The sequence below is a fragment of the Aedes albopictus genome, chromosome 3, assembly GCF_035046485.1.
Source record: "Aedes albopictus strain Foshan chromosome 3, AalbF5, whole genome shotgun sequence".
Classification (NCBI taxonomy): Eukaryota; Metazoa; Arthropoda; class Insecta; order Diptera; family Culicidae; genus Aedes; species Aedes albopictus.
The window spans coordinates 101,451,981-101,477,165 of NC_085138.1; the positions used below are offsets into that span (position 1 = coordinate 101,451,981).

Genomic DNA, 25,185 nt, shown 5'->3' on the forward strand with positions numbered 1-25,185 from the left:
TGAGGAGCATGCTATCTCTGCTTGTGCCAACCAAATATGCGGCAAACCAACTTTGCAGGGTTGTTTTTCTGCATTAATGAAGCATGGCCCACCGCATTCTTCCGGCTGCAGTACCTGCATGCTCTACATCATTCAGGTGTTCGTCGGAGTGCTGCTTCCACCTTTCGATCACCTCACGTCGGTCCGTCATAAGGCGCCCGTCCTTACCATGGCACATTTCGATTCGCGTCACGTAGCCAGAACTTCTATGAATCTCGAGAACGGCATAGCAATTCTATTTCCTCGCGTTCCGCTTTTTCAGACAGCGTTTCTTCTCCCAAAAAAAGGCGGGCTGCTGCTTTTGCTTCCATTTGTAACGTTCCACATTCTGTCGGGTCCTACGCTGCAGCATTATTGGCTGCGCTGCATTCTTCTCCTGCAAAATCTCTTTGCACTCCTCGTCGAACCAAATAGTTTCTTCGATGCTCTAGGTAGCATCATGGATGACGGCTTTTACGTACTCCAGCAGTTCTCATGGAGCTCGCCCTCGTCTGGCAAGGATGCCTCTAGATTCCTTGCAAATACTGAGGCGGCATCCGGTTATGTCAGTTGCCCTAGGTCGTAGCGTGGCGGCAGTCGGTACCGCACATTTTAGCTTTATACACTTTAATTTAGAGACATACCAATCAGGGTATATCCACTGAGTCAATCATTTCACGAAACAAGAAAGGGTTGGCTGTACCTAGTTGCCGTTCAGAAAAGCTTCTGGAAGGACCAGTAATCGAACCCAGACACCGTCAGCAAGGTCTTGCTAAATATTCGGGAATGAATCCTTGCGACTATGTAGACCCTTGTCTTGATTTCTTTCATGAATCGAATTCGAGGCCAGCACAAGTCGTTATCCAACATTCTCACGTAATGCCCTGCCCACCGTGTCCTTCCAATTTCAGCTATTGTTGTTCTTGATCCTGGTGTTGCCTTAGTGTTCAATAAGATTCGTGGTCAATTCTTCACTTAGCAGTTCCGCGTCGCTTGAAGACTCCACTTGCACATTCTCTTCAAGCATGTTCCGCCTCTCGAAGTGAACCAGACTTAATGTACCTTTATAGCATTATATAAATGTATTTTGCCTACGAGATAGAAAAGCACACAGCATAGCTGTCGTCGTCACGCTACCTCAAGAATTTTATCCATCAGTCAATGTGACCAAGCTAATGTTTGTGTACTGATTAGGAAGATATTCAATTTGATTTTATTTGTGCCTGCTGTTCGCATTGATCCACACTTTAAAAACTTCACCAACTATACAATACCTACAATCGACTAGGTGAAACTTTTCCCAGATGCGATAGAACTTGTTCCCGAGCTTTCGGCGGTAAGAATTTTGCCTAAAGTGTGCGCCTACAGCCTCCAACTCTCTTTAAACTTTCTTCCGCAATTGAACTAGATAAAATAAATTCGCAATCGCATGCCGCCTTTCACAGCGCCTTTCCCAAAAAAGTAAAACCTACCTTCCCTCAACCTCCCGACCGCAATTACACCGTCACCTGCACGTTCTGCACCACGGTGGAGTACTCCGTCTTGGACGGCACCAGGTAGAACGCTGGATAGATCTCCGCCCCGCACGGACACTTGGTGGCCATCACCCAGTTGAAGCTGCCGAGCTTGACCGTGCACTTGGGACAGTACAGCCGGCCCTGGGTGTTGTGGAAGATGTCGGTCATCCAGGCAAGCGGTTCCGTGAAGTAGATCTTGCTGCAAATCCCGTCCTTCTCCGATGACCGTTGACTCTGGTCGCTGCTGATCGAGCTGCGTCGCATCTGCTCCGTCACGTGGCTCATCGATGGCACGCTCTCTTTGCAAGAGACCTTCTCCTCCGTTGCTGCGCTGTCAGCCGCCGTACCTTCTGCCGAGCCGGAAGGAGCGACTCCGTCTTCCTTGGATAGCTGCTGTTCGGTGTCGGATTCATCGTCGTTCAATCCAGCTACGTCGCCGAACGAATTGTGGTGCTTGGCTGGTGAATGGCCTGGAGGTTTCTGCTTGTGCGTTAGGAGATTGCTCTTGGTGGCGACCACGCGGCGACATTTACGGCACCGGTAGACAATCGGTTCGGGCGTTTCCTGCGTGACGGCCGGATCAGGCTTCACTACATCCATGCAGTTCACCGGAAGACGTTTGGCTGTAATGGGTTAAAAAATCTTTAAAACTGGACTAAACACATGTACAGCCCAAAACCGCCTCGTCAATTTCTCCAAACTTATCGGACACTTGGTATTGCTTAGGGTGGCTTCTTTTTCAGTTTTGGAAAGTATTTCATTCTTAAATCAGTAAGTGCTTGACTAAATCGTCGCCGAACTTAAAATTTGCGAACTATTTAAGACATTTTGAAGCTTACCTTTTCGTACGTTATCCGCCGCCAATTTCAGCCGGAACAGTTTGTACTTCTCGTTCTGCGGATCGATCCGATAGTTCATGATGCTAAACAGTTTCAACTGGTTAATAAAGCCCGGATTGGGCATCACGAATCGCCGTTTGGACTTGACCCGCTGCAGGGCCGCATCGTAGGTTAGTTTGTATTTGTTCATGATGTAGGCGATCACTATGGTGGCACTGCGACTCACACCAAAGTAGCTGAAGGGAAGGAAACGATCAATGACTCAAACAGTTACAATGTACATTATGATATCCATGTACTCACCAATGAACCAGCACATTTCGCTCTTCTTCCAAGCTTTCCCGAATGAAGTTGTTCGTGTCTTCAAAGTGCTTAATTAGATCTTCCCTTGGTACATCAGAAGCTGCAGAAAGTATAGATAAGAAAACAGTTAAAGTTTCTTCAGTTTAAATTCTTCCTGGAATTCTTCCCGGATTTATTATAGGAGCATCTTTCAGAATACTTCTAATGATTTCTTCACGAATTCTTCCGGGAACTCTCTTTGGAATTTTTCCAGAGTAAGTGTAGAATTAGCATAAGTTAAAATTCTCGGTAATAAAAATAAAAAAAATATACCAGGGATTACTTTCGTAATTCTTCCAAAGATTTCTCCTAAAATTCTTCTAGAGAAGTCTCTAGAATTTTTTCTATGATTTATCACGGAACTTTAAATAAGATACATGCCGGATTTCTAACAAAGACTACTCCTGAAATTACCCTAGGGGTATCTTCCGGAATTCAGACATCTCTCTGAAATATCCTACAGACAGAGATGGAAACACTCTCATCGTGAATCAACTCGCGAGTGTAAAAGCAACAAACGGTTTACTCATGGTGCCGAGAGTAAGCCGTGTGTGAGTTTATTCGCACCCGCTTGCTTCACGAGTATGAAGCAAAACAAAAACAAAAACACTCATTTTTATTCGCGAAGAACAAGTGGAAATGCGGGAATTGCATTTTAGTGCGATTTTAATAGCAATACAAGCAGTTATCCATCAGATAGTAGTGTTTTGTGCTTTATTATTCCTGAAAAGTTAATCTGTCGGCCGTGTAAATTCGTTTTTTCACAAAATTGAAAAATGTTCGAAGCTGCTTCGCGAATCAATCACGAGTGCGACCAGCTTCGTTAGCTCGCGAGTGAAGGAAGTGCGAATATATTCTGGCTTCTGTTGTTCACGAGTAGGATAGCTTTGCGTTTGTGTTTACTCAGCTGCATTCCTCACAGTTTTCCATCACTGCCTACAGATATCTGGCAAAATTATTCCAGAAATTTCTCTTTTTACTTTTTTGGCTTGACTTTGTTCCAAAATTGTCCCAGGGGATCCAGTTGGAATTACTCATTTATTCTTCCCGAAACTATTCCAGGAACTTCTTCCGGAATTCTCCCCAGATTTTCTCCTGGGACTCTTCCAGGAATTTTCCCAAAATATAAATATAAGTGACATTTTTTCAATGATCGCCTTCCGTCTTCCACGGATTCTTCCAGATTTACTACAGATCAATACCAGAATATCTCCCGGATTCTTCAGGCAATTTCTAACGGCGTTTTTCATGGAATTCACGAAATATCTCAGAAGCCCTCAGAGATTTCTCCCAGAACTCAACCGGGAACTGTTCCAGGGAATTCATACCGGAATTTTCTCGCGAATTCTTGCTGGAACTATTTCAGTTCTTCCTTTCAATAATCCTTATACAATACCTTTCAGTATTCTTTCAAAAATTACTCTCGAGATATTTTCAAATATTTCTCTTGGAGTTTTTCTAGATGTACTCTCAGAATCCTCTAATAAATTCGTTCCGTTTTTTTTTAATTTTAACATGGATTCCAATTCATTCAGCGATGTTCCTCATTCCAAGGATTCTTCCCAGATTTCTTTTCATTTACGGACTTTTTTTCCCGAATGGGTTACAGATTTCTCCCAGAATTCTTTCAGAATTCTTCCAAGGTTCCATCCCAATTTTTTCAAGAACATTTTATTTTTCAAAAAAAAAAAAATCTTTCTCGTTGTTTTAGGATTTTCTCGGATTTTTTTCTAATAACTTCTCCCGGAATCCTTTAGAAATTCTTCTAAGAATTATTCTTACAGTTTCTGTCGAACTTCTTCCCATACATATTCCATGGTTTTTTTTTTCAGAATTCTTCCATGTGTTCCTCCAGGAGTTCTTCTTATCTTTTTTAAACCTATCAGATTTTTTTACTCAAAATTCTTTCGAAGGATCTTCCGGAAATATTCTGAACATTTTTTTCCAGACTGTTCAGAGATTTTCAGGATTTTTCTAAGATTCCCTCTCATCATTCTGCCTAGGATTTTTCTCGGAATTCTTTAGAAATTTCTCTAGGAGAACTTCTAGGGACTCATTCCGAAGTTATTGCAAAAAATGCTTTCGGAAATATTTCATAGGAATTCTTTCAAGGATTTCAATCCGATTTGTTTCAGATTTTTTCCCAGGAAGTGTTGTTAACATTTCTCCTAGAACTTTTGCAGGCATTGATTCCGGAATTCTCTAAGATTTATTCCGGATTTCTGTGGAAAATTTACCCTGGAATAATAACAGTTATGCTTTTGGAATTTCTCAAAAAATCTTCACGAAAACTTTCTAAAGATTTTCTACTAAAATTCTCCCTTCTATGGAACCAGAATTCTTACAAAATTCCATCCGGAAATCTTCCAGGACCATTTTCCGGAATTATTCAAAGAACATCTCCATATTTTTTTCCAAGGACTAATCCCGGAAAATTTTCAGGGGTATCTCCCGCAACTCTTCTACAGTTTTATGCCGATTTTTTTCCACGATTTTGCCCTAGATTTTTTCCAGTGCTTTTTACGACATTGTTCCAGGGGTTACACTCGCAGATTTTCATAGGTTCTCACCAGAATTCTCCCAAGGGCTTGATCCGGATTTTTTTCCTGAACTCCTGCCAGATTTTTTTAAGGAAATCTTCAAGAATTTCTTTGAGAATCCTCCCAAGGATTCCTACCGGTGTGTGTTACGATCCATCTTGGAATTCTTCCAAGAAGTCTTTCAGGAGTTCCTTCCTGAATTCCTGAAGCGATTTCTCGTGAAATTCCTCTGAGATTCTTCCAGGGGTTGTTCCCGGAATACTTGAAAGGGCTCCTCTAAGCATTTTCTTGGCATCAAGGATGGGAAAAAATCATTAATTTATTGCGTATCCCTCACTCTCATCCACGCACAATCTGATGCGAGTGTGCTTCTCCCCCAGCCAAGCAAAATCTTTCTACTTTCATTGCCCCTTCTTTCTAATCGCCGAGCACCGGGCGACGCAAGCAACGGCGGCCGAATGAATCGCTATCGAATCTGTGTGCCGAAGGCGAACGAACCAATATTGAACGAATGTTTGCGTTCTGAGTCGGGTGCGAGAGCATTCGTTTTGGAACGTTCATTTAGCGTTCAGTGGAAGCATTCAGTACTGGGAATTGAATCAGTGAGTGCGTTTTGATTCAATCAGCTGAATGCCACTCGGTAGTTGAGAGAGCGAACGTTCTTTTCGTATACACCGATGCAAGCTGATTCATTTCGCTCTCTATTTGTTTCTCTCCTGAATCGCTTCGTTGGCGTCGGTGGCGAGCCGTTCGTGCTGCGTTCGTTCTTAGTGCGCCGTGCTCTCACGCAGCATTGGGTTGTTGGCGTTCTTTTTGCTAGTTTGCATCGCCGGCATTCGGGTGAGCGAATGAGTTTTCCCATGCTTGCTTGGCATTTCTCTAAAGGTACCTCCCGGCGGGAATATTCCAACTATGCCTCCTCCTGCTAATCCTGCCAGAAATCATTTCAGATGGCAAATCCGAAAATATTCGTTTAGATTCCTCCCGGAATTCGTTCAGGCATTTGTCTCGGATTTTTTTTTTATTCAGGGACTGCTCGTGGAAATCCTAGTAGCATTCCTCCCGATATTTTTTTCAGAAATTTCTTCCCATAAACTCCGGAATTAATCTAAAACTCTTTCAATAATTTTGTTTTCAAGAATAACTTCCGGAATTCTTCCTGAAAATCCTTACGCATTTTATTCCGGAGATTCAAACCAGGTATATCTCCAGGTAATTCGTCCGGACGTCTCAAAAGATTTTTTTTCAGATTTTTTGTAGAAATTCTCCCTGGATTTCTTCAAGGTTCTTCTAAGATACAAGGATTTTTCCTGAAATTCTCTTTGCAATTCTTTTCTTTTCAAGAATTTCTTAAGGATTTTTTTCAAGGATTTCATACCGAAATTCTTCAAGAAATTTTATTCGGAAAGTTTCCAAAGGATTTCACTTCTCCTAGGGTATCTGGAAATCTGCTTTTTCAGGGATTGTCTCTGGATTTTTTACATTGATTACTCCAAGAACCCAACTTACATTTTCAGCGCTATAAGCTTCAGTCATTTGCTTTCTGTTGTGTAACCATCGAGTAAAAGCAGTCAACGCTGAATAAAAGGAAAGCTAGTCAAATATAAATTATAAGCTAATACACGACTGCAAAACGAGCACCATACAGCTACCAAACTCGGTTTGCAGAAATCCATTGCTTGTCACTGGGGCTGCCTTTACTCCACTCTATTCCAACTCCGGGAGATTTCCCGGAAGATGTGAAAACTTGAACACATCGAATAGGAGTCCCCACTAATAAAACAGCTGCTACTATACAGTATAGTTCGTTATACTGACAAATCCCCAAACCAGCAGCGCTTTGAAGGCCATTATGCGATTTCATTACAGCTAGAAGCTGTAATAAAGAAACTGTTGGCACTGTTGGTATACCAACACGGCTTGTCGAATGTAAACATTATTGTCAAAACAAACTTTAAGCGGAAAATATAGCTACTACACAAATTCTTTACAGCTATCCATCTCTGTGCTGTGAAATTATTTGGGGTTGCCTTTATTGCACTTTAATTCAATTCCGGAAGATTTGCCGGAAGATGTGCAAATCGAGTCCCAGCCAATACAGCAGCTGCTTTTATAAATAAGTTTTGTAATGTTGTCAAATACACATAAGAGCAGCGCTTCGTAGCTGTTCGAAGAACACTCTTTCAGCTAGAAGCTGTGACGAAGAACCTGATGGCGCAACCACACAGCTTGTTCACTGTAAACTTTATTGCGTTTGACGTTTCACAAGCTTTTGCAGCAAGATAAAGTTGGGTAAGGTATCTTGTGGCACAATTATGAAGCCTTGTCTGGAGTAAAACAAAACGAGCTATTTTCTATGCTATGTATATATAACAGTGTGGCAGCGAGGACATCGTCGGGACCAGTGGATATGGAGATCGGCAGTTCGATTCCAAGTAGCGGCAAATACCTTAATTATTCAATTTTAAAAGTGGTAATTCCAGTTCCGCGTGTATTGCATCATGGTATCCATAATCTAATTATATTTAATCGATCAATTTGGGGATGCCGTATAACCATTATTCAACAACTGTGAAAAGGCTGAAAAAGCGCCTTCTCAAGATGTTATTCAGTTAGTGGTTACATAGGAGCCGAGAAAAGAGCTATGACTTGGTTGCATAAAAGCTACTCGCACAGCATATACATGTGAATTAAGTTCGCCAGATTCATTGGTATAGGGCTTGCATAGAAGCTTCCGTCCATATGTACAACCAAGCTTGCTATTTGATGAAAACATTCGCGAAATGATGCGATTTGCTTTCGACAACGAATACGTTTCCACCCATCCTCGCTTTATTCAATCAACCTCCCATACGAGTAGCACACGAACGGGCTCAACACTGATCAGCATAGTTGACTCTTCCTTTTCGCCGTTGAGCCGTTGCGTTCTAGCCAAGCATCTCTTTTCATCGCTTTCGATGCTTTTCGACAGCTTATCGCGAAGCATCGTTGGCTGGAAGCTTTAAGAGTATGGTATCGGTACATGCGAATGTTGCTTCTGTGTGCGTGTCGAGCGTTCGTGCCGTAGCTTCGCAAACCAACCTATTCGGTATGGTTCGGCTGTTCGGGCGAGCGTGTGACGGCACAGTCACGTTGAGCACATAGTGGCTGAGGTGCGATGCAAAGAGATAAGAGATCGGATAAGCGTCGAAGCACACTCTGTGGAAACTATATGCAGAACGCATAAACCGTACATAGTAGATGAGTTGCGATGAGTGTTGAGATGCGATGGAGCTGCTTCGACGCATGTGATCGCAAGAGAACGCAAGAGAATGCTTGTCGGGAATGGATTTTATGATTGCGCTCGTTGTGTATGTAAAGCAAGGCGGATTTAATGTGTTGGGAATGCTAGTAGGTAATATAAAATGCGTTAATATGTTGTTGTTTTTAAACGTAACTCAATGCTTTTTAACATTAGATGCATTTTGATGGACCGGATGTAATAAAAATTTATCATATTGTCTATCGATCACTATGTAAAATAACATATTTCATTGTATATAAAATAGTATTCCATCAAATCGTTTAAGTTTTTTACAGCATAATTTTGTTATTATATGTGTAATAAGAAAACATTTTACTTTCTCTGTTCGGGATTTGAATAAAGTGATCAATGTTTCATATGGTCGTTTGTTCAGTGCATGTTATTCATGTGCAAGTTAGAAAGTTTAAGGTTTCATGGTATTCAACTTAATTGCTAAAAGGATTCTGATTGAAAAGTTCTGCTTTTTCTTTTTCAGGCAAAACTAGATCCATTAACGAAAATAGTAAGACATCAATTTCGATTGATACTCTTCTACCTAATATAAGGACTGTATCGTTATTAATGAGTACACCTGAAAATTGCTGTATCTGAAAATGTTTTATTTGTTTTGTAAATTAAATTCAATTACATTGTTTATTGACCATCAGAAAAGCCCATGGTATCATTTTATTCGTGGATCTGGCCAGGTCTTGCACCTTTTTCTTGGTGTTCTTCATAAGGTTTTGGACAACCGTTCCGTTGATGGTTGTGCTTGGGTTGGCCCAGTTTTTCATTAATTTGATGACGTCCTCTGCTCCTCTATCCTTTTGCGTAGTTTCCCTTTCATCAAAGCCAAATACTTTTTAATGTGCGGGCAATTTGAAGGGTTCATTGCCTTTTCCTCCTTGGCGCGCTGAACCATACCAATAGTCGTTCCACACTTTTTGCGCAATCTATGATGAATACCTCCTTTTTTCTTTTGGAGATTTTGCATATTTTGCTGTCCAAATTTGACTTGGCACACCTGGTTTTCTGTCGCGTCCGGGTGAGTCTATCAGTGTGTTATGCATACCGAATTGTTTGACAGCATTTTGAACAGAAAAAACGCTAACACCTCCAACTTTTGCTAATTTTCTTAGCGATAATCATTTTTCATAGCAGTACCTGGTCACAATCGATTTTCGCTTCTCATCCGTAATCACTCGCGTTGCTCCACTTGAGGAAAAACTTTAACTTTTAATGAAGGTTATCTTTTGTTTACAACGCTAGCAACACATAAACACACAGCAGTTGTCCAAATAAGACTTAGTCTTTTTAATACAGGGCCTCAAAGATGTGCTCATAATTAACGATACAGTCCTTATGATGAATATTTTGTACTTATTAGAGACATCTTTTCTCGTAGATATCGCCGAAAATTTTGTAATAAAAAAAACCTATATCCTTAAATAATACATACTTGCCGAATTGTTGTTTCTTTTTGCCGAGGTCAGCACAATCAAGTAATGTTTTAATGCCAAAAATCAGTATAACAGTCTCATATTGATTTAAATAAATTGAAATCAACACTCAGATAGCCCAGTTCGAAAAGTAAAAATATGTGTATACATAAAGACATCACTCACACGGATATGATTACATGTTATACATTATTTCTCAAATAATAAATTCAATGATCTCAATCTTGTACAGTTACACCAGATTTTTTTTTTGAACTGGTCGGTTTTTGTCATTGCAACAGGATCAAAAGTTATAGCAAAAAAAAAACGACCCGCGCAAAACAAAAAGCGGGTGCATTTTATTTTTCCGCTCTTATAGATGAAACGATCATTTCACTACCCACATCCAAAGAAGCGCTTCAACATACAAGCGACTTCATCGATCAAATCACGCGAGTCGTTGATGCGCACGAAATAGGCGAAAACGGATGTGAAAACAACATGCGCACCCTCATTGACAACCTCATGCACTATGGCCTATCAAACATCCCTCTCGATATGGACCAGTAGGTCTGTGCCAATAAGGGAGAAAAAAAAAAACATCCATCTTCTCATCTCATAACTTATCGCATCCGATCGCATCTCACCTTACCCACTATGGCCACAGCCTCAGATGTGTGCAAAATCGTTTGTGATTTACATCATGTTCGTTTTGCCACCTCTTTGCTGCTGGTCATCGCTGATCAGTGCAAAGTTCAATCGCACGCGATAAATATACAGTTGATGAGTTGTGATGAGCACTAGTGAGGTGATAATTTGCATCATTGTGTACAACTGAGTAACTCAGCATCAGTCCGTATTGAGGACGCTTTGTTGACGTTTACATTCACAATAAATGTTTGTTGTTTACGCTTTGTTGACGTTTACATTCACAATAAATGTTAGTTGGGAATTCCTACAATGATTTTTCCTGAAATTGTTCTTGCAATTCTTTTCTTTTCAAGAATTTCTTAAGGATTTTTTCAAGAAATTCCTACCGAAATTCTTCAAGAAATTTTATTCGGAAAATTTCCAAAATATTTCACTTCTAAGGATTTTATTTGGAAATCTGCTTTTCCTCTCAGGGATTGTTTCTGACATTTTACATTGATTTCTCCAAGAATTTAAGTTAAAAATTCTGGAATTTTCCCAAATATTTCTCATGGAATTTCAAGGATTCCTCTCGGAATTCTTCAAGGCATTTTTCACAGGAATCTGTAAAATGTTACAGAAATTCTTTAAGGTTTTTTTTTTACAATTCTTTCATAGATTATTCATGAACATGTTTGAGAAATACTCTTGAATTTCAAAAGACACGGACAAAAAGACACGCACAACGTCTTCAACTTTCGGCTGTACAGACTGTTTTAAACTTAACATTAGACAACGGACAACGGAGCATGCACCAGTGGAAACGGGGGAAAAACTATTCTCACCCTCACCCCAGTTTCAACGCCCGAAGCGGGAATCGAACCCTCACCCCATAGCATGGTGCGATTATAAGCTTGGTGACCCTAACCGCACGGCTACGAGGCTCCACATGGAATGGAATTATTCGAATTCTTCCAGGGTTTTCTTTCGGTGTTTCCAGAATTGTGTAGTGAAATCTTCTGGAATTTCACCAGAAATTTAAAATTGGAAAATATACAGTGATTCTTCTGGGAATTATTCCTAAAGTTTAGTTCAGATTTCTTCCATGGATTTTTTGCAAAGTTTTTCCACGACTATCTACGGGATATCTGTCTGAAGATTTATTTTTATATTCTTCTGGATAAGGTATGCACACAGCAAAATCTAGCCACCGCATTTTGGATAGAAATTTCTCTATTTTCAACGAATCGTGGCAATCTCTGGCGCAAATGAAAGCTTATTGTGTAAGGAATCGAAAAATATTCACTTCGGGATATATTTTGACATTGTGTTTAAAATAGAGTCAAGGGAACAAGAAGTCCTCGAAAAGTTTTTGCACAATCGTGCTGAAAATCTGACAATGTACATTAAAGCGACCGTCCCCGCAGACCTAAGTTAACTTTCAAGTATTCGGTTCTATACATCATTACAACCTGGAAAGGTTGCAGATCAACTTAAGAGCAAGAAAAAATCGAAGTTTGGCAAGTAGTACATAGTTTGGTCAACAATATGAATTTGTGGTTTGAAAAACCGAACTTTTAGAAATACATGTACAGCAAATCATCTTTTTCACTACGGGAAATGTCGGGAATAATTGCTGGCACCCCTTATTCAAAAGCTTAGATATTGTGTATTGATTTGAATTGATTTTTGTCCCCTGTTTTTGGCGGAGAATGCTTGCGTTTGTATGCAGCAAACTATGTAGAAATTGTACTGCATTTTTCCAAAAAACGTGAAATCTCATACACTTCAAAACTCAACCCAATTGAAAAATATTGAGTAACCGTGAATTGGAACCTTCAAAAAATGTCAAGAACGACAGCTTTCATCGAAAAATAAGATTGATTTTGACACAAAGGTGGTAAAAATTTCTTGGCATGCGGTCGAAGGTACTGTGCAAAACTTTACGGAAGGACTCAAGCTCAAAACTCGAGATGACGGATATAACAAGTCAAATCAGCAATGTCTTGATGTTGATTTAAAGTAAATTGATGATTTTTTACGATGAATTGCTTTTGATTTGGGAATAAGTTGGAATGAATTATTACTGCTTGTTTTTCTTTGGCCAGATTTTGCTGTGCGCATACCTTATTCGTCCCAGAAGTTTTTCAGGGATTTCTCCCAGAATTATTTCAAAAATTCTTTCCGGAACTTTAACAAGGAACTCCCCGCGAAATCCTGCCAGAATTACTTCCAAAATTCTTCCCGTAATTTCTCTCATAGAATTTTTTCCTTGAATCCTTTCAAGGACTTCTTCAGGTACTTTTCCTACTGGAATTCTTCCAGGGTTTCCTAAAGGCACTTCATCCATATATTTTCAAACCTTTTTATTCATTTTTAAAAGGCAGTTCTTTCTACATTTTTCCCAAAATTTTTCCAAAGTCTCTTTCCGAAAATTTTCCAAGTATCCCTCCAAGAATTTTACCGGGAATTATTGGAGATGTTCTTCCCCGTATTCTGCATTAGATGCCTCTCGGTGTTTTTCCGGTATTTTTACAGAAATTTCCTCCCTTAAACTCAGGAGTTGTTCAGAGACTTTTCCAAAATTATTTTAGAGAATATCTGCAGACTTCTAGGAATGTCTCTGGATCTCTTATAGGGACTTCTTATGAATTATATTAACCCTCGAACGATCGCGCTGTTGTATTTTGTACAACACGTTGAAAAAATCTCGCTTTTTGTACTCAGCATTAGCGTGGTGCTGACGCAGGTAGTCAACCGCGCGAGTTACGGAAGGTTAAAGGGATTCTATCCCGGAATTCTGTCAAGTGTTCCTCCTGGGTATCTTTATGAATTTTTCTCGGATAATGATGAATTATTCGAAGGAAATATATCTGGGAATTTCTCAATGGATATTATCGGGCAATTCTCTAGAAACTACTTCGATCTTTTTTAAGGCTAGTTTCCGCTTGGTAAGTACTGTGTGAAAGGATAGGACAAGTAATGGTCACGTCAAACTTGTGCAATCAAAATTACTTAGGCGTTCGCAGTTGATGAGTAATTTGCAGACGAACGGATTTGCCAACAGATGGCATTAGTTAATTTTCCGTACGGAATAATATGTCGATGTATGTGATTCTGTGAGCAAATTGCGGTAAACAAAACAACTTCAGTTTACTGAGAATGTTTTGTGAGTAGGTTTTTGAGGAGAATCTGTAATACCAATACGGGACAGAAATTGGTTATTCTGGAAAGCTAGTGCACGATAATTTAAGGATGCTTGGAGAAGCTGGAACATAACCAAATGCTCGGAAATGTAGATCAGGTTTATCTGCAGGTTTATTTCGGTAAAATGTTTTGAACAATCTCGGCAAAAACATTTTGTTTGCCGAAATGTCAGCAAAATTTTGAATTGCCGTTATGAACCAGCAAATATTTCTGCCGAGCTCGAGAATCAGTTTTAAGTGTGTGAGGATATCTAAGATGTCCGTAAGGCGGGAATTTCATTGGTGATTTTGGGACGATGTGGGGTTATTTATCGGGAACAGTCTGAAAATTTTCAAGATGAACTAACGTATTCGTGAGATGTCTGGTAAATATTCGTCCAGACAGAGGTTTCTCTGTTTGTCTGAAGACTGGGAATTCCTTCACAGTTTTAAGAATATGTGAGAAAGTTTCCATTGGTGCTCCAGGAGAGGCTCGGAAGTTCCACCAGGAATTCATCCATACTTTCCCTGGGAATATCTCCAGGAGTTCATCGAAAATTCCCCCAGCAGTTCATTGGGATTTCTCCAGAAGTTCTTTGTGACTTCATCCAGGAGTTCCATGGGAAGTCCTCAAGGAGTTCCTTGGAAAATTCTCCAGGAATTCCCGGGAATATTTCCAGGATTTCCTCAGAAATTCCTTCAGCAGTTCCTCGAAAAATCGTGCAGGAGTTTCTTGGGATTTTTTTTCCGGGAGTTGATCGAGAATTCTTGCAGGAATACCTAGAATTTCTCAAAGAGCTTCTCGGAAATTCCTACAAGAGTTCCTCTAGGAGGTCCACGGGAATTGCTCCAGGAGTTCCTGGGGGTTTCCTCCAGAAGCTCCTCGGTAATTTCTTCAGGAGTTCCACGGTATCTATTCTAGGAGTTCCCTGGGAAACCGTCCCGAAGTTCCCAGGAAATGCTTCCAGGAGTTGCCTGAGAACTTCTGCAGAAATGCCTTGGGAATTTATCCAGGACTTCTTCTATAGAATTGTTCCGGGTGTTTTTTTTTTCAGTAAGTAGTTGCTCCAGGAGCTTCTCGGAAATTTCTCCAGGATCTCCGTTGGAATTCCTCAAGGAGTTCTTCAGGAGGTCTTTGGGATTTTTTTCCAGGAGTTGCTCGGCTGTTTTTTTTTTCAGAAGCTTCTTGAGCATTCTTCCAGGACTTCCTCAAAAATTTCCCCAGGAGTTCCCTGCGATTCTTTTCCAGAAGTAGCTTGGGAATTTCTTCAGGAGGTCTTCGAGAATTCTACTAGAAGTTCCTCGGAAATTCTTTCACGAAATTCCTCTATAACTTCGCGAACTCTTTCAGGAGTTGCTCGGCAATTGTCCTAGGAGATCCCGATAGTTTTTTTTTTATTTTTATTTCTGTGTCTTTAATTTATGCTGATTCTACACTTTCCCGATAGTTTTTTGAAGACTTCACAGGAGTTTCTCAGGAATTCATCCATGTGAATTCGTCAAGGTGTTCCTTAAAACTTTATTCACGAGTTCTTTGTAACCTCAAGGAGTTCCACGAAAATTCCCTCAAGAGTTCCTCGGAAATTGCCCCAAAAGCTCCTCGGGAATATCTCCAGGAGTTCCTAAAAAAAACCTCCAGGAGAACTCTGGAGGAATTCCCGAGGAAATCCTGGAGGAATTCTGGGAGAACTCTAGGAGAACACCCAGAAAGTGCTTCTAGAAGAATCTCAAAAGTAACTGTTGTAGAAATCCCTAAAGAAACGACTTGAGGAGTTCCAGAAGAAACTACCGGAAGAATTTCAGAAGCATAACAAAAAACCTGAATTAATCCACCTATGGTGAACAGAACCCTTCTTACACTTATTAAAATTATTACTATTTATGATTGTGATTTTTGGTCATTCTAGAAAAGATTTGGCATCAAGTTGATTGCTTTCCATAACAGAATCATCGGCCATGGGCTCAACTACCAGAAATGCCAGACGGAATCTAATATAATCTTGTATGGAATGTTTAAACAAATTTATTATGATAAACTTTATCAAAAATCTCTCAAAAGCGTAAATTTTATTACTCCTAAGTACTCCTCGAAAGATATCTAGGAAACAAAATGTCCAAACGGAATGAAATTCAATAGCATACTACTAGGATGCTGCAACTTTCATTTGGTGATGAGAGAACTCAAATCGATTGACACACGGCTGATTCATTTATTATGAAGCTTTTTGTCAAAGACCTCTTAAAAAGTTAAGTTGTATTACTCCAAAGTACTCCCCGAAAGATATCTCGGTTACAAAATGTCCAATCGAAATGAAATTCAAAAGCGTTCTTCTAGGATGCAGTAGCTTTCGTTTGGGGCCTTAAGAACTCAAATCGGTTGATAGACGGCTGAGAAATTTTTGGTGATACACTTTGTCAAAAATATCTAAAATAATTAAGTTGCACTAGTCCCTAGCACTCTTTGAAAGATATCTGGGTAACCGAACGTCCAATCAAAATAAAATTCAATAGCGTTCTACTAGGATGTAGTAGCTTTCATTTGCTTCCAAGAGAACTCAAATCGGTCAACAGACGGCTGAGAACCGTGAGTGACATTTTTTTTGTAACACACATACACACACACGCACATACAGACATTTGCTCAATTCGTCGAGCTGAGTTGATTGGTATATGTGACTCGGCCCTGCGGGCCTCGGATCGAAAGTCGGTTTTCCAAGCGGTATTTATACCCTTCTTATGAGTGTAAAGGGTAAAAACTGGGGCATTCCCAGAAGAAATTATTTAAGAAATTCCACAAGAATGAATCCCGCAAGGAACTCCTGTAAGAATTGTCAATTTGATTATTCTCCATAAAGAAAAACGAAAAAACCCTAAAATAGATATTTTTTAAACTTTAAATTGAGTAAACACAGTGAACTGAAGAAATAGGTAAATTTCGAAATGACAATAAGTGAATTTTACTCAACATACTCAATTATGGAAACATAAATTTGAGTGAAAATAACCCAACAAAAAGTTCAACTTTTGTTTAAATAAACGTATTTTCAAGTTTTTTTAAACCCCATTTTTAAGTAGAATTTACCTTCTATAGTAGTTCAGTGCAGTAGGTACTCAAATTTAGGTACTATGCTATATAATCAAATTTTGCTTCCCGCACGGAACTCGAGAGTTGTGTGGAAAATACTTATATTTAGTTATTTTCGTTTTTCCGTGTTCATTTAAACAAATGTCAAAATTGCTTATAGGGAACTGCACGCCGCGGTTGCTATGGAAAATTCTTCTAAGTCCTTGACGTTTCGTGGCCTTGTTGTTTACGATTTGGACTTAGAAAAATTTTGCTGGTTTTACTGAGGTGCACCCAGGTGGGCAGGGTGGCTTTGATTGAAATTATCAACGCGTGGTTCGTGGGTGGCGGAATGCGCGCGTTCGGGCTCCTACTTGCAAGATTATGAAACCTGACTTGACTACAGTTATGAAGTTCAGCAAGTTGTAAGGCATGATTAGCTGATGTCAGGATGAATCATTGACCACATGGTCACCACTGGCCACTCCGGGAACTTCCGGGATGACCCGAAACAACCTGGAGAACCGGTGATAGGGGTCAATTACGTTTATTTAGCAAAACATGATGAAAAACACCACGGCTCTTTTTTTATGATTTTTCGTCAATTCACTTGTGACTGCATAGCAATACTGGCCATGGTTCCCATGTGCCACTTCCGAAACTTCCGGGATGCCCTGAAGAACCGACATTAGAGGATAATCATATTCTAACAGAAAAATGTGTCATGCGACGGATCTTCCTTCATGAATTTTCATAGATATGTTTGAGGTTGTATCGATGCTAGACATGGCCCCCATTATTGGCCACTTCTGGAACATCCAGGTACCCCGACGGAAACGACAACAAAAGCTAATTACGATCATACAACAAAACATGTAATGTGACCATCATGATTTTTAATTCCTATGTATGTGGTCGTATCAAAAGTGGCCACACTCTTGGTTGACCATTTCTGAAACTTTCTGGGGCGCCCTGAGGGAACCGATGGCCAGAATCAATTTGGTTCATTCAGCGACGGTTTCATCATGTTTTTCGAGAATATGCTTGTGGTTACTGCTAAAACTTAGAGAATGCCCTCAAGAGACTGATGGCATATTGAACAAACGCGTTCATATGACAAAATGTGGTGTGTAACGTAATCTTGGCTAGGTCCAGAGAAATATCTGACAGGATAAAATAATGCCTGATGGAACTTCCGAAGGATTCCCTGGCGTAATTCCTGGAGGAATCCCTTTCAAAATGTTTGAAGGCATCCTCAACGGAATTTCTTGAGAAACGTCCATCTGGGAATTCCTCCGGGTTCTCCTCCTCCAATTCCTCCAAGAGTTTCTCTAAGAGTTCATTCTAAATTTTTTCCTTAAGTAAGTATGAGAGTTTCTTCCAAAACTTCTCCGGGAATTTCTTCTGTAATTCCGCACAAAGTCCTTCCTGGAACTCCTCTGGGAGTTTCTTCTTAAGTTCCTCTGGAATTCCCCCCGGCAGTCCCTTTTAAATTACACCAGGAGTTTCACGTAGAATTTCACTGTGAGTTTGTCATAATTTCCCCCCGAAAGTTTATGCTGAAATTCTTCCACAGGCAGTTTCTCATGAAATTCCTCCGGGAATTTCCCCAGGAATTCCTACGGAAGATGCTTGTAGAATTTCTTTAGTTCATTCTAGAATATCTCTGGAAGTTCCTTCTGAAATTCCTCCGAGAGTTCATCCTGGAATTCTTCCGGGAGTTCACTCTGAAGTTCACGCGGAAACTCCAACGGTAGTTCGACCTAGAATTTATCTGTGAGTTCGCCATAGTATTCCTTCAGAGTACCATCCGGGAGTTTCCTCCTAGAATTCCTCTTGAAATTCCTCATGGAACTTCCTGGATCCCAAAAATGCATCAGGAGTTTATCACAGAATTGCTCGGATGTTCCTCTTGAAAAACGTCCGGGAGTTCCTTCAGGAAATCTTCCGGAAGTTCCTCTGGAAGTTCGTCCTGCAATTTCTCCTAAAGTTGCTTCTGGAATTCTTTCTGGAAATTCTTCTGGAATCCTTCTAGGAGTATCTCTGGAGTTAATCTGAGAATTCCTCCCAAAATTCCTCCTTTCTTACCGAAATTTCTCTGAAGGGTCACTTTGAAACACCTTCTGAAATTCCCACAGGAGTTGCCCGTGAAATTTCTCATTAAATTTCACAGGGGACTCTACTTTTATTTCTTAGGGGGGTTTGCCTTAGAATATCTCTAGGAGTTTCTCCTAAAACTCTGGGACTTCCTATTGAAATTCCTTCTGGAGTTCCTCCTCCTCTGAGAGTTCACGCTGGAGCCCCTACGAGAGTTCATCCTGAAATCCTCCGGGAGTAAGTCATAGTATTACTTCGGATTCTCCACTTGAATACTCTCCACAAGTATCCTCCTGGTACCTCTATGAGAGTTCCTCGAAGATCCTGGAATTCCTCTATGAGTTCGTTATATTATGTCTTCGGATGTTCCTCTTGAATACCCTCCTGGAATTCCTTCGAGAGTTCCTCATGAAATGTTACCAGGAGTCCCTTCTGAAATTTCTCTAGGAATTCCTTCTGGCAGATCCTCCTGGAAATCATCAGATAGTTCCTCCTAGAATTCCTGCGGAAATCCATTCGGTAGTTCCTCCTGAAACTACTTCGTGAGTTCATCCTAGAATTTCACAGGGAGTTTCTCATGATATTCCTGCGAGAGTTTATGCTGGAATTTCTTCGGGAGTTCCTTCTTGAGTTTCTTAGGTTATCCTTTTGAAATTCCTTCATTCCTTTGAAATGCCTGATGGAACTTCCGGAGGATTCCCTGGCGTAATTCCTGGAGGAATCCCTTTCAAAATGTTTGAAGGCATCCTCAACGGAATTTCTTGAGAAACGTCTGGCAAAATGTTTGAGGAATCTCTGACTAATATATTGAGGAAATCTCTGTTGGAATTGTTGAATAAATATCTGGCAGAGATAATCCAGATGCAGTGCATTGCCCTTGCGGAACTCCTAGATGAATCTCTTAAAAAAAAAACAGATGGAATTCAAGAGCAGTAATTTGCGTAAATTTTAGAGGAAACCTTAGCGGAGTTCCTGTATGAAGTTCTTAGCGGAGTTCCTGTATGGCGGAATTTCTAAAGAAATTTTGAGAGGAATGGCAGCAGTAATCACCTGCAGTACTCTTTTTTTTACCCCCGCTGTTGGGGGAATGAAACAGCACTCTAAGAGCAACCCCTGATGGATTTCCAGGAAAAATCCCTGATAAACACCACGAAGAATACCCTCCGGAACTGTTGGAGAAATTTCTGGAAGAACTTCTAGCTGAACTTCTGGAGCAGTCAGTGGTGGAATTCAAGATAAATTACTAGTGAATCTTCAGAAAAATCCCTGGTGAAACACTACGCACAATCCTTTACGAAACTCATGGAATGATACATGGTGGAGCTTCTGGAAAAATAACTGGCACAGCATCTGTCAGAAATCACTAGCACCACAAATTATTTTTAACGACTTTTGATAGGGATTTCTCCAGGAACAAGACCAGGGAATCTCCCAGAAGTTCCTTAACTTTGGTGTAGCTAGAGCGGCCACCAGGATCCGAACAATCAGAGGAACATTTGAAGAAATACTCTTACGAACTCTCGAAGGTATTACAGGAAGGACTACCGAAGGAATTCTAGGAGAAATCGCCATAGGAATTTTGGGAGGAAATCCCAGGGGAACTTCTACGGAAATTCCAGGTCAAACTCCCGTGGGAATTTCAGGAGAAACTTCCGTTGACTTTCTAGGAGAAATTCCACGAGCAGCTCCCGCAGGAATTCCTCGAGGAAATCCTGAAGGAATTTCAAAAAAATAACCTAAGAAACTCAAGAAGGAACTCCCGAAGAAATTCCAGCATGAACTCTCGCAGGAATATCATGAGAAACTCCCTGTGAAATTCTAGGATGAACTCACGAAGTAGTTTCAGGAGGAACTACCGAAAGGATTTCCGCAGGAATTCTAGGAAGAACTATCTGATGATTTCCAGGAGGATCTGCCAGAAGGAATTCCTAGAGAAATTTCAGAAGGGACTCCTGGTAACATTTCATGAGGAACTCTCGAAGGAATTCCGGGAGGGTATTCAAGAGGAACATCCGAAGACATAATATAACGAACTCATAGAGGAATTCCAGGATCTTCGAGGAACTCTCATAGAGGTACCAGGAGGATACTTGTGGAGAGTATTCAAGTGGAGAATCCGAAGTAATACTATGACTTACTCCCGGAGGATTTCAGGATGAACTCTCGTAGGGGCTCCAGCGTGAACTCTCAGAGGAGGAGGAACTCCAGAAGGAATTTCAATAGGAAGTCCCAGAGTTTTAGGAGAAACTCCTAGAGATATTCTAAGGCAAACCCCCCTAAGAAATAAAAGTAGAGTCCCCTGTGAAATTTAATGAGAAATTTCACGGGCAACTCCTGTGGGAATTTCAGAAGGTGTTTCAAAGTGACCCTTCAGAGAAATTTCGGTAAGAAAGGAGGAATTTTGGGAGGAATTCTCAGATTAACTCCAGAGAAACTCCTAGAAGGATTCTAGAAGAATTTCCAGAAAGAATTCCAGAAGCAACTTTAGGAGAAATTGCAGGACGAACTTCCAGAGGAACTTCCGGAAGATTTCCTGAAGGAACTCCCGGACGTTTTTCAAGAGGAACATCCGAGCAATTCTGTGATAAACTCCTGAAGCATTTTTGGGATCCAGGAAGTTCCATGAGGAATTTCAAGAGGAATTCTAGGAGGAAACTCCCGGATGGTACTCTGAAGGAATACTATGGCGAACTCACAGATAAATTCTAGGTCGAACTACCGTTGGAGTTTCCGCGTGAACTTCAGAGTGAACTCCCGGAAGAATTCCAGGATGAACTCTCGGAGGAATTTCAGAAGGAATTTCCAGAGATATTCTAGAATGAACTAAAGAAATTCTACAAGCATCTTCCGTAGGAATTCCTGGGGAAATTCCCGGAGGAATTTCATGAGAAACTGCCTGTGGAAGAATTTCAGCATAAACTCTCGGGGGAAATTATGACAAACTCACAGTGAAATTCTACGTGAAACTCCTGGTGTAATTTAAAAGGGACTGCCGGGGGGGAATTCCAGAGGAACTTAAGAAGAAACTCCCAGAGGAGTTCCAGGAAGGACTTTGTGCGGAATTACAGAAGAAATTCCCGGAGAAGTTTTGGAAGAAACTCTCATACTTACTTAAGGAAAAAATTTAGAATGAACTCTTAGAGAAACTCCTGGAGGAATTGGAGGAGGAGAACCCGGAGGAATTCCCAGATGGACGTTTCTCAAGAAATTCCGTTGAGGATGCCTTCAAACATTTTGAAAGGGATTCCTCCAGGAATTACGCCAGGGAATCCTTCGGAAGTTCCATCAGGCATTATTTTATCCTGTCAGATATTTCTCTGGACCTAGCCAAGATTACGTTACACACCACATTTTGTCATATGAACGCGTTTGTTCAATATGCCATCAGTCTCTTGAGGGCATTCTCTAAGTTTTAGCAGTAACCACAAGCATATTCTCGAAAAACATGATGAAACCGTCGCTGAATGAACCAAATTGATTCTGGCCATCGGTTCCCTCAGGGCGCCCCAGAAAGTTTCAGAAATGGTCAACCAAGAGTGTGGCCACTTTTGATACGACCACATACATAGGAATTAAAAATCATGATGGTCACATTACATGTTTTGTTGTATGATCGTAATTAGCTTTTGTTGTCGTTTCCGTCGGGGTACCTGGATGTTCCAGAAGTGGCCAATAATGGGGGCCATGTCTAGCATCGATACAACCTCAAACATATCTATGAAAATTCATGAAGGAAGATCCGTCGCATGACACATTTTTCTGTTAGAATATGATTATCCTCTAATGTCGGTTCTTCAGGGCATCCCGGAAGTTTCAGAAGTGGCACATGGGAACCATGGCCAGTATTGCTATGCAGTCACAAGTGAATTGACGAAAAATCATAAAAAAGAGCCGTGGTGTTTTTCATCATGTTTTGCTAAATAAACGTAATTGACCCCTATCACCGGTTCTCCAGGTTGTTTCGGGTCATCCCGGAAGTTCCCGGAGTGGCCAGTGGTGACCATGTGGTCAATGATTCATCCTGACATCAGCTAATCATGCCTTACAACTTGCTGAACTTCATAACTGTAGTCAAGTCAGGTTTCATAATCTTGCGAGTAGGAGCCCGAACGCGCGCATTCCGCCACCCACGAACCACGCGTTGATAATTTCAATCAAAGCCACCCTGCCCACCTGGGTGCACCTCAGTAAAACCAGCAAAATTTTTCTAAGTCCAAATCGTAAACAACAAGGCCACGAAACGTCAAGGACTTAGAAGAATTTTCCATAGCAACCGCGGCGTGCAGTTCCCTATACGGAAAAAGGCGGAATTTTACTTGAGCGCTCTACTTGGGAAAAGGAAACTTACCATTAATCTCAAAATTTTCTTTACGAACTCTACCAGAGAATTCAACAAAGAAATAAAACCAGTCAAATCGAAATTATGGATTCAGTTCGCTCACTGCAGTGCCTAGCAATACATTTACCGAATTATTGAAGATCCACTTCCCTCATTCAACCCCTGGGTCGAGAATAAGCGACCAAGACACAAGAATTGCTGTCTTAGAACTCCTAGAAATCCAATCATGGGTTGAAAAGCAAATTTCCACTCGGGCCAGGGTTGAGATGGCAGTGAAATTTTTTGAGCTATTAATGTCTCCTGGCATGGATGGAATATTCCATCCAAGTTCCAGGAAAAAAAATCCAAAAGGAGTTCCTAGAGATAAGTTTCACTTGCCAATGCAATTACTTTCAAATGAGTATTTTCCTAGCCTATGCTAAGAGCCTTCAAGAGTCTGTCCACAAATTACATACATTTTCCTCGCGCTACACCTACCTTGAATGTACTTCACCCGCAGGCCGGGATTCTCGGTCACGTGGGCCGGCAGCGGACACGAATCGATCGTCAGCACACTTCGAATGGCGAGCTTTTCCAGCGTGGGCAAATCGGCAGCCGCCGTCACGTTTCCCAGCCACAGGCCCGGTTCGATTTCGTCCAGATTGACCGGTCCGCCGGAGATGTCATCCCGGGTCAACCGGTAGGTGATGGTCGCGTCCTTGGTGGGAGGTTTTTCCCGCGGGGCACCCGACTTCGGCACGTGCCCCTGGACCTTCTTTATCACTATTTCGCCCTCGTGCATCCTGGCCGTTCCGTCTTCGTTGAAGCGAATGCTGTTAAGCTGACCTATTTTGAAGCCTTTTGTTGCTTGCCGCTGCTGCTGGTGTCCTCCTCCTCCTGCCACTACTCCGAGGATGACGCGTGCGAGAGTTGCTTCTGCTTGCAAAGAAGAAGTCGGATGAATAGAAATACTCTTGTAGATTTTCTTTCTTCCTTCCGACAGCACTAGAAGCTATGAATAAGTTGTCGCCAAATGCGCTTTTTGTTCGGGCAAAAATTGATTATGGATATTATGATATACGGTGGGAGCGTTGAAATTGTTCCTAATTTCGAATCTGTTTGAATATAAGAAAGCAAATGTTATTACCACCCATACTGTTATACTTTGTACAATAAATACTAGAAAATATTAAAACTTTTATTAAAACATGAAAATTTTTACAGAAAATTGTATGTCAATGATGTTCAAAAACCAAAGTTCAATACGGTACCTACCCTAAATCGGTTATGGTGCTGTTCGAGTATGGGTGAAAAATCGATCCACCCGAATTGTGAAGTGTAGTTTTTCAGAAAACCACGTTTCCGTCTCCGATTCGGCAACGTACCTAAATCTCAGTATTGCTCAGCTCAAAGGAACCGAACACTGAGTAAAATCCCTTGATTATAGTTGCCGAATCACAATATTCTAGGAAAATGGCTTCACACTATAGTGTCCTTATTACGAACCGCTGCTGAAATACCGAGAAGTGCTGTGTCTAGGTACTAGGTAAGGCAACGACTCGCCACTCCAATCTTCACTGTATCACTGAAACATAAAACACGTCGTCCCTTTAGTATGAGATCACCACCCGCACCAAAACGTCATTCGGATTTTCGACTCTCCGCCTCTCTGGGCGCGATAATGTTTGTTTACACTTTCCCCGATCCTTGTGGAAAACTATGGGGGAGTAGGGTGAACTTTTCCGCCTCACTCCAGGCACCCCATCACAGCCCAAGGAAATGAGAGAGAACAAGAGTGCGAACGACATGAGAGCACGCGCGCGCTTTGGTTGTTTTCAAACATCCCGTCCCGGCGGCGTCGGTGTGATTCAGGCGCGTCGCGCAAAATGTCACATGGTATGAGCCTCTGCACG

General features: G+C 41.1%; 2 protein-coding genes across 3 annotated transcripts in view; both read right to left on the reverse strand.

Annotated features, from left to right (window-relative positions):
- On the reverse strand, positions 1–25,094 carry LOC109410792 (dual specificity protein phosphatase MPK-4). 2 transcript variants are annotated; one of them, XM_029874612.2, is made up of 5 exons: positions 24,548–25,094; positions 23,771–24,208; positions 2,678–2,777; positions 2,375–2,610; positions 1–2,158 (listed from the first exon to the last, which is right to left on the reverse strand). In XM_029874612.2, exons 2-5 carry the CDS (start codon positions 24,072–24,074, stop codon positions 1,515–1,517), a joined length of 1,284 nt encoding a protein of 427 aa, XP_029730472.2. In that variant the 5' UTR covers positions 24,075–24,208; positions 24,548–25,094; the 3' UTR covers positions 1–1,514. The 2 variants fall into 2 exon arrangements, with proteins under 2 accessions (XP_029730472.2, XP_029730467.2); XM_029874607.2 differs by having other exon boundaries at positions 23,771–24,387; positions 24,548–25,093.
- The window catches only part of LOC109410893 (DNA polymerase zeta subunit 2), a 14,829-nt gene continuing 13,740 nt past the window's right edge, over positions 24,097–25,185 (reverse strand). Inside the window, exon 3 of the mRNA XM_062859036.1 lies at positions 24,097–24,208. The gene's annotated coding sequence lies outside the window, so the exon portion shown is untranslated. The remainder of the gene's footprint in view (positions 24,209–25,185) is intronic.